The sequence below is a fragment of the Sapajus apella genome, unplaced genomic scaffold (assembly GCF_009761245.1).
Source record: "Sapajus apella isolate SASKATOON/1434 unplaced genomic scaffold, GSC_monkey_1.0 scaffold105, whole genome shotgun sequence".
In the NCBI taxonomy this organism is placed as follows: domain Eukaryota; kingdom Metazoa; phylum Chordata; class Mammalia; order Primates; family Cebidae; genus Sapajus; species Sapajus apella.
Window position 1 is genome coordinate 3,074,226 of NW_022437045.1, and position 10,185 is coordinate 3,084,410.

Below are 10,185 nucleotides of genomic sequence, written 5' to 3' on the forward strand. Positions count from 1 at the left end.
ACTATATATACTATATACTACTGAAACTATATATATATATACACACAATATATAATATATATACAATAAAATATAATATATATATATAAAATATATAATATTTACTACTGAAACTATATATATATGTATATATATATAGTTTCAGTAGTAAAGATACTGAGTTTGATAAATATATATATGTATATAGATTTCTGTGTCCTCTACGATGCTAACCCGTTTGTTGTAATTGTTTAAGCTAGAAATGCCACGGTATTCCTGGAGTTTGTTCTTCTCCACTTTCTACATTGTCTTCCTCCTCCTTCTCTCTTGTGCCCTTCCTGCAACTCCTTATCTCCTCTCTCTTCCTTCCTCCCCTTCTTCCCAGTCCTCCATCTTTTATTTCTTCTGCTCCTCTTCTAGGTAGAAAATGCTGTGGCATTCAGCTTCCCCACAAACTCTAGTCCTTGCTTCCCTGCCCTACTTCTGAACAAAACAGCAACAATGCAAGCAAATACCCTAACAGTCTGCTATTCCGAGTTTTATTCTTCAAATACCTATTTGCACTTTACCATTTACTCAGGCGACTTTGGGCAAATTCTGAAGCTCCATTTGCTTTAATTTCCGCTTCTGTAAAGAGGGCATAATAATAGCACCTAAGCCAGAAAGGTGGCTAGGAGAGTTCAATGCCAGTATCTTGAAAAGACTCAGAGCAGGGCCTGGCACACATCAACATGATATGATTATTAGCTTTATTCATATTTCTTAGCTGTCATTGTGGTTTTTTGACATAAGAGATGGGGTCCTGCTATGTTGTCCAGGCCAGTTTTGAACTCCTGGGCTTGAGATCCTTCTGTCCCAGCCTCCCAAATGGCTAGCATTACAGGCGTGAGTCATCACGCCCAACCCCTGTCATTGTTTTTATTACTGCTTCTGTTATTATTAGAATGTCTATTGTCTGTCTCCATTATTCACTAATATGAGAGATTATTTCAATTAATGTATGAAGTACTTTTAAGGTGGTTACTCTTCTGAAAAAATTAAGCAAGCTTTTCACATGTTTTCACAGGTAAATGTTTCTGAATTGGATGCTTTAGAATCTCCTTTAAAAAGTTAGTCTAGTTTTCCAGGAAGGATAAAAGACGTTTGTGGAGCTGTCCAGGGTTTCTGGAGATACATCCCTAAATGACTCTATCAGTGCTGGGCTGATTTGGTATGGCTCTAAAAGAGTCAGGAATTTTTGTGGCTTGGTTGTTAAAATATTGGTAGCTTGAAATTGTCAATGATGTGAGGATTTGTACCACAGAAACTGACAAAAACCACAAATTAGGGCTCCTGTAACAAGAGAGCCCATTTTACCAGCATATCACTACATAGATTTTGCCAAAAGGTTAGGGTCACTATAAAGTCTGATGTCATGACAGAGCATCTTACTGTGAATTTTAATACATCTTGGGGTAAATTTTGCTTGTGTGGTTTAGCAACTACTATATGGATTATAAGTCAATATAATAGTTACCTGTAACCTCCGTGTTAGCCCCATCATTCAATCTCAAAGTAGTTTCCTTTGTGTTTTTTCTACTGGGTCTTTTGTATATTTCCATGTGTCTTTGAGTGATTTGTGGCCAAATGAAGTTTTTGAACTATCTTTTGAAAAGTTAAACACAAATACACTTATTCAATAAAAAATAAATACATCTTTTCAAAGAAAAATTTTCCCTCAATTTTAGAACCAAGTTAGGGCAAGCCAGATTTTTAGAATAATTCTTCAGTTTTACCTGTAACATTCAAACTGGAAGAAAATAGAATGAGAAAATATCTTAAGAGGCACTGAATATTTATGATGATAACAAGCTATAATTTCCTCTATTGAAAAACCTTCTCATAAAATGCAAAACTGGTTGTTTGCTTTTTTTTTTTTTTTTTTAACTTACCTAGCGAAAAACCACATGCAAGATCTTTTTGAAACTGACTAGTTCGCGGGTTCCACTTCCTGTTGTGAGGAGTAAAATCTATCTTAGATGCAATAAAGTTCTCAAAGATTGTTTTCGTTCTCTTATAAACCAATTTAGGTTTCAAATTCATGTATATTAAATGAAACTGAAACTCCCTGAATTTGTTATTTCTATAATATCCAGTCTGCTTCTGGTCAGGGAAAACAGTTTTAACAGTTAATAATTTGCTTTAGGAGAATTACTGTCAGAACAGGATTGACTCAATGACTCAATAACTAAGCTCCCCTTCCTACTTGAAAAAAAAAAACCTTTCGCTGAGTTGGGTGCCCACTCTGCTTGAGGTATTATTCTCATCACATTTTAGGCACAAGAACGTGGTGTAGACCAAGGGTTGGTCTTAGACAGAATTGAGACAAAGCTCACATTTTGGGGCTTTCCCTGAAGTAGCCCTAAGGTTTGATGGTGGAGCTGGAGGGCCTTCAGTCCCAGTGGGTGTCACAAGGAATGGGTGGTGGATACTGGTACTCAGCTGGGAGGGATGGAAGGAGCATCACCTCCTCTCTGCCTTGACTGATCCCATTGCTGCCTTCCAGGAACCTTCCTCTCACTCGTTCATCAGAAGGCAGCTCTTCTTATTTGAACTAATGTAATTTCGTCTTGTTCACTGGGGGCCTGAGCACTCTAGGAATGACTGTTAACAATGCCCTCTTCTCCCTGTTCCTCTGGCTCTTGGTTTGTCTTAAGTGCTCCTGGACCCCAGAGTCCCCAAATCCTGCCCGTCATCTAAATTTACTTACTCTCTTCTTTATCTTGAGTCCTAGTTCTCAGGTAAAATTTAGCCTCTCAAATAATATACATATTTATGCAAAAATATTTTTGTCAATTGGTACTAGTTGGGTTTTACTGATCTCAGAGAATTGTCATATCCAAAAAAGTCCTAGGAGATGATTTGAGGGAATGGTTGGAACTTTAGGCCACAAGACAGGTCAGTGGGAGAGATAATTGTGAAGTGAGGCTGAGACTATATCCTTTTCATGATAACATGCCTGGATTTTAGTAACGTGCCATGATTATAACATGTCTATATTTGCTTAAAAATTAAGGCAATTATTACCATCTTTATGGATGATTAATTTTGGGGAGGATAAATTTTACTCTAACATTTGTCAGATAAAATGTCATTGCAGTATTTCTTGGGATCTATATTTCTTAGGAAATACAATTTAAACACTTTAGCTTCATCATAAGTGCTGAAGGAAACAGAAGTCATACTTATTATAAAAATTAGGATTTTTTTCTGTTTACTAGACATAAAGTATTTGTTTATCTCAACAATATAATATTATATTACATATACTCACATAAAGGAATGTTGTTCAGTTCTCAGAGGATTTTCATAAATAAACCTTGCCAAATCTTTATAAGACCTATAGGATTAAAATGATTACCAATGTCATCATTTTATAAATGAAGAAGCAGATTCACAGAGGGCTACACAGTTAATAATTATAATAACCAGGAATTGATTCCAGCCCTCTGAATTTAAAGACTTTCACCATGTTATATCCCTTCTTTTTTTTTTTTTTTTTTTTTTTTTTTGAGACGGAGTTTCGCTCTTGTTCCGCAGGCTGGAGTGCAATGGCGCGATCTCGGCTCACGGCAACCTCCACCTCCTGGGTCCCGGCAATTCTCCTGCCTCAGCCTCCTGAGTAGCTGGGATTACAGGCATGCGCCACCATGCCCAGCTAATTTTTGTATTTTTAGTAGAGACGGGGTTCCACCATGTTGACCAGGATGGTCTCGATCTCTTGACCTCGTGATCCACCCGCCTCGGCCTCCCAAAGTGCTGGGATTACAGGCGTGAGCCACCCTGCCCGGCTATATCCCTTCTTCAAACATACAGTAGAACCATATACAAGCGCTACAAGATCAATAGTTAGAATGCAGAATATAAGCCAGGCACCTCTAGAATAACATCATAAAATGCTGTGCTAAGCCTGCATACCACATTTTTAGAACTGCTTTTCAATTTCATACTTTTTCCCCTGAGTTCTATACCTGTTAACAGAAAAGGTGAAGTCTTTTAAACTTAAATCAATTCAGCTTACATATTTGTAAAGAAAAAAACAAATAAAACTTCAAGCCAAAATTTTTTTCTCTTTCTACACACATACACACACGCACGCATGCATGCACACACGCATGCACACACACGCACACACACAAATATTTGAAAGCATTTAAAAATATTTTCCATTTTTGCTGATAGTTTGATTCTATGCTTGCTTAAAATGTATTGTGGAGAAAACACATGTTTCGTGTATGTTGTCTTATGTCTGATTTGAAGATTTGAAGAGCTAGTACAGAATAGTAGGTGGTAACTAATTTGTCTTCCATAAAACGTGAGAAATATTCAGAGATATTTAAAGACACAATAACAAATTTTAATTTGCCTGTAAGTAAAAATTTCCTGATAAGGAGGGTTGATTGCTAGTGAGTTCTCACTAAAAGAGGTTGTGGAATTTCATTTTCTGGGATATTTAATTCATGTGGTTTAGGTGTAACCCTATGTGGTAGCAGGACTATGAACTTAATAGTTCAAGTGACTCTAATATTTTGAGTTTGTGACAATTGTCTTCCAGGTTTATCTGAGTAATCACTGTTATTTTGAAATTGCAAAAGAAACAAGATATAGTTTTCCTTTTCTCACAAAAATGTAAAAGGGGAAATATTTTTTGATTTCGAAAACTTCCGTGAACACTGTGCTATCATAACTAAAGTAGTAGTGAGAGAGCAGCCCGGGGGTGGGAACAGGAAACATTAGTGATAAACGCTCTGTGCTCTGTGACATTCTTTTTTCAGGTTCAGCTCAATGTATATTGATTCTAATTAGCACATTTTGTGCCTCAGCTGGTAGCTCCCCGTTAGCTCTGCCTGGAGGGTTTTTTTTTAGATTCCATCCTGCTCATAAACACTGCCACCTCCTCCCTCCTTCTCTCTTTACAAATGTTACAACACAATCAGAAATTTCCTCTTTTCTTTCCTTCCTGCATTTTCAGCAGGTTCCCTTGCGTCAGAAGCCGAGGAGGAAAACTCAAGGTAATTCGATCTCTTTTGTTTCTTTATAAACCCTTTCTGTGTGCGTTGAGTGTGGCTTTTCTCCCGATGCTTCCTTGGGATCAGATTTCTGTCTGTCTTAATGCTAATATGAGGAGTGGATGGCAGATTAATTTTTGGTTATTCTTGAATCGATTTTAAGAAATGATGATATGCTGTTCATTTTGATTAATCCCTCGTGGTGTGTTGAAAGAGCTTAGAAAAACTGGCAGTGAGTCGGGAAGTAGCTGTGTTTTGAGGTGGGCATTAACCCTTCACCATCTATTGCATAACTACTGCTGTTATTGTTGAGAGGAGCTATGTTACTGCACGGATATGCCTGCCAGTCTTACGATTTTAATTATTTTTAACTTATTCTTGGTGAATACTATTCTTAGACGAATACTTGCATATTAGTCTTGCTGCACTGTTTCTTTGGCTATATCTTATACCTTCTAAGCATCAAATGAATGTTTAAAAATAAAACAGACATGTCTTTTTTTTTTTTTTTGCATTGGCTTTGCATAAATCCAAGTCCCCAGGGGGTAGGCAATTAAAAGCTGCCTTTCGCTGTGTCACATAAATCAGAGTAATACTTTACCTATCAAATCAGGGTGATACTTTATCTACCTCTTCATGTAATCATTGCAGGTTTTCTCACAATGAGTCGGAGGAGGATATCGTGTAAAGATCTGGGCCACGCTGACTGCCAAGGGTGGCTGTATAAGAAAAAGGAAAAGGGAAGTTTCCTAAGCAACAAATGGAAAAAGTTCTGGGTGATGCTGAAGGGGTCGTCACTGTACTGGTATAGCAATCAAATGGTGAGTCTGCTTTCTTCCGCCTGGTCCCAGCCTCTTTTAACGAGGGGTAACGTAACGGCATCAGGTGATGCCGTTAATTTTGATGGGAAAGTTAATTTTGATTTCTGGGAATCGGAACGGAGTAAATAATTTATAGAAAGCACTTCTGGTCCAGTAGGTATGTAGGTTATTCTGTTGTGTTTTATGGAGAAGAAAACCATCCTGTTTGATTACTCTTTGGTTGGGGAGGAGGGGAGTGTTGACATTTATATTCCTGGTAAAGGAGACTGTTAAGTCCTGTTATTAATGTTACTACTTCACATGGGATTCTAATCATTTCAGGATTTATGTGGGCATCACTTAACAAGGCATCTTTACACGGTTAAGGTCTCTCTACTAAAAGGAGACTCAGCTTCACGACCTGCAAGGGTGTCAGTTGATTCAGTTCAGAGAAGCTTTTTCCATTTCTCCTCCTTTACTTTCTTCTCCCCCTTCTTTCCCTCTGACCTTCTTTATCAGACGGTTTGGTTTGGAATCACTAACCCATATGCCAGCTTTGCAGTGGTGACTGTCACCTCTTGCCCCCTGATGTGCTCTGTGATAGCATTAAGCTAGTCATGCTTAGACAACATGTAAAAAGATAGTTGCCTAGTTTATTCCTTTAAAAGTCAGGATACTGCTATGGTTTGCTTCCCGGGTTAGTTTTCTGTTGAAAATGGCTGGAAATAAAGTTATTGTTAAAGAGTGTGCTGATATTTCATGGCCTGGGTCATGTTGAAAATGATGAAGTTGTTGAATGTCGAATGAGGAGACATTTCCAAGGGGAAATGCTCTCAACAAGCCCCAGTGAGGTTTGATTGCTGCTCTCAGGAGAGCGTGAGTCTCTTTGTGGTACTGTGAAGATCAGCATTGGATAGCCGTTAATAAAATAAGGGAAAAATACTTAAGAGTTGCTTATAAGCCAAGAATTTTTTTTGAGATGGAGTCTCACTCTGTTGCCAGGCTCTGGAGAGCAGTGGCGTGATCTCCACTCACTGCAATCTCTACCTCTAGGGTTCAAGCAATTCTTCTACCTCAGCCTCCCAAGTAGCTGGGATTACAGGCACACATCACCATGCCCAGCTAATTTTTGTATTTTTAGTAGAGACGGAGTTTTACGATGTTGGCCAGGATGGTCTTGATCTCTTGACCTCATGATCTGCCAGCCGTGGCCTCCCAAAGTGCTGGGATTACAGGCATGAGCCACCACACCCGGTCCGGAAGTTCTTTTTATGTGACATTCCTTTTGTGAAATGACTTGGGCATGCCCGTCATTTAAGCAACAGAGCTGTCCATCATGTAACTTTATAAATGCAAAGTAAGTACTGCATATTGTTTGTGGGCCAAATTTTTATTTGATAAATTTACATCCACCAGCTGCTAATCAGAAATTTTTGTTACTCACATACCTCTGGGCCCTGTTCATTAAAGATTTGGTTAAACCGAACCCAAATCCAATTCCAGTGCTTGGCATAAGAACACTCCTCTCTGCTCTTCTGCTCCCAAGCTATTGCTTCAGCTTCACCTCATGCAAAATGTGGCACAAATCTCTTTGGGCTCCGTAAAAATAGATACTTTTTTCCAAGCATTTGGTGCATTATTACAACTTTATCAAAATTTTAAGGGATTCACAAAAAGTCACTGGCAGAGTGTGCAGTTTTCCACTGTCATCCTTTCCTCTTTTCTTCTCCCCTCCTGAATATATTCTTCATCGTGTCTAGGATGAAGGGTTTTACCCAAATTCAGGCAACCTGGGTCTGCAGTCTTGCCTTCTATTGTAAGAGAGTTTTCCTAAACAAATACAGCTTTTTTCTTAAGAGGAATTGAGGTGAATAGAAATGTCTCTTTCTTGTTTCATATTATTTCAGGCTCTTGTTTTTGGGTAGTTGTGGCAAGTGGTAGTCCTCTACATCTTTTATAACATGGGTGAACCTACTGATTGACTACTAATTAATAGTGGTCAGGGAATTTCCCGAGGCTGTGGAAAGATTGGATGCTGATGGAGCTTGGCATGTCTGTGGAAAGTCGTAAAGCTCAGACAGAAGCAGGACGTTCATCTTCTCAGGCAGTCAAATTATTCAGCACATATGTTCTGGGTGCTGTCCCTGTCTTCACAGAATTTAAAGGAAGTCCTTCGGAACCACACAGCCTGCCAGATTGGGCTGGCTTGGCCCCATCAGCTCATTCAGCTTATGATGCTCTTAGAGGAGCAATGAGTTACCTATTTTAGGCATTAGGAACTTCATGCTTCCACAAGGAGCAGCAGTGTTGACAGAGTAGGCTAGAAAGAGGAAAAGGACAGAGCCTCAGATACACTCACGCATTCCTGCCCTGGCTTGCTTTCACGGCAATACGGAAAGCAGTATTCAGGTTGCAAAGAATGTACTTGAATACAGTTAGATTAGCAACATTGAATAGAGAATAAGCTTGCCATTATCTGGCTAGGGAACTATAGGATCAAATTAATGGCATGCAAACTAATGGTTGTAAAGCTAATGGTATGTAGAGGAATTCTCCCTCTCTTCTCCTCTCTACCCACCCCCCCACAGGCCCTGAATCTTAATTATATGTTTATTGGGAGGGGGGGAAAGGCTACTCAATGAATGCTTAATAAGCAGTCATATTCCTCTTGTCTGTGTGGATATCAACTGTGAAATAAGAGCCAAGCATGTCCTGTCAAACCAAGAAGCTTGTTTACTTTCTGCCACTTAAAAGAATTCAGATTCAACAAAGTCCCTCTCAAAGCACCTAAGTCTAAGCACCTAAGAGCAGAATTCTCATTCTACCTTCTATGTTCCTTAACCTTGGGGTAGGACCAGCCCGGTCCCTACACTTTCTTATGTAGCCTAAGCTGAGAGGTAGCAGAGACCATAGCATCTTAGGAAGAACCACCTGTTGCTGTCTACCCTATGCCAAGGGATTGCTGCTTCTAGGTACCTTGCATATATGCTCTCATTTACTCCTCAAAAACACCCTGAGAGGTAGTAACTGTCTCCACATTTTGAAAGTGGGATAGACTGAAATACAGAGAGATTGTATAGTCATCCCAAGTCACGTAGTAGTAAATGGAAGAAAACAGATTCACATTTAGGCCCCTTGGACTCCCAAGCCCATGACTTGGAACATGCCAACCTGAGTCCCTCTGAGGCCAGGATACGTGACACAATTAAGACTGCCCTGTTTTCCTTTTTTTTTTTTTTTTTGAGATGGAGTCTGATTCTGTCACCAGGCTGGAGTGCAGTGGCGTGATCTCCGCTCACTACAACCTCCGCCTCCTGGGTTCAAGTGATTTTCCTGCCTCTGCCTCCCGAGTAGCTGGGACTATAGGCACGTGCCACCACGCCCAGCTAATTTTTGTATTTTTAGTAGAGACGGGGTTTCACCATTTTGGCCAGCATGGTCTCGATCTCTTGACCTCATGATTTGCCTGGCCCGGCCTCCCAAAGTGCTGGGATTACAGGCGTGAGCCACCGTGCCCAGCCAAGACTGCCCTGTTTTCTGCCTTCAACAGAATTGTGAGAGAACAGCTCTAGAAATGAAATTTAGGGCAAATCTCCTTTGAAATTACATATGATCTCATTGTCATTGAATCCCTTTGCTTCTCTCTCTCTCTCATTTCCTGACTCTGCCTGAGAAAGACCACGCCAGCGTCGTCTCTCTCCTGTTTTGTGCTGTTGTTACCCAGTCACTGATGCCTGGTCTACCTTTTTGTTTCACCACACGTTGCTGCTTCAAACTGTACTACCCAGCATTCACTGAGAAAGGTGAAGTCCAGAGGCTCATCTGCCATTTTTCACACCACATGTTATGTGCTTCGAGTGTGACACAGCACACGAGATTGCTTGCCAAGTCCTACAAAGCCATATGCAAGTTTAACAGCCATAGAAATCCAGGCTGGTAAAATCCCGGATTTAAAATCCACAGTTTTGTTTTCCCTTGCCTTTATGAGAAAGTACAAACTCACTTCCTGGCTTGTGGGATTCACCTTAACTGGTAACCCTTCCTACTTCCCCACACTTGCCAGTTCAATCCGTTTAAAGATGGCACTTCTTTGAATTTCTGTTAGAACATGGGCTGGCTCTCTTTAAGCCTTCGCATATGCTATTTCTCTGCTCAGAAAATGCTGTCTCCGTGCCCTGATGTCTTTCTCCAATCCAATTCCGTCAAGCTTATTCCTCCTCAAAGGTCAAATTTTAGCTGAAATAGCCTTCTTCTACAGGCACTTACCTTCTCTGACCTAAATTTGGCTTTCCCTCTCTGCTCCCTGAGTGGCCTATACTTTCCTTTCCTTTCTTTTCCTTCCTTCCTCCCTCCCCCCC

At 40.0% G+C, this 10,185-nt stretch overlaps 1 protein-coding gene across 6 annotated transcripts in view; it reads left to right on the plus strand.

Moving 5' to 3' along the window:
- IPCEF1 (interaction protein for cytohesin exchange factors 1) overlaps window positions 1-10,185 on the plus strand; it is a 198,782-nt gene that overhangs the window by 103,838 nt on the left and 84,759 nt on the right. For 3 of the 6 annotated variants that reach the window (XM_032258753.1, XM_032258754.1, XM_032258755.1), the window contains 2 exons: window positions 4,991-5,030; window positions 5,679-5,848. In XM_032258753.1, the coding sequence (XP_032114644.1) occupies window positions 4,991-5,030; window positions 5,679-5,848 (210 nt within the window). Of the gene's footprint in view, window positions 1-4,990; window positions 5,031-5,061; window positions 5,288-5,678; window positions 5,849-10,185 lie in introns of those variants that run through there. The other 3 variants (XM_032258757.1, XM_032258758.1, XM_032258759.1) reach the window with 2 other exon arrangements.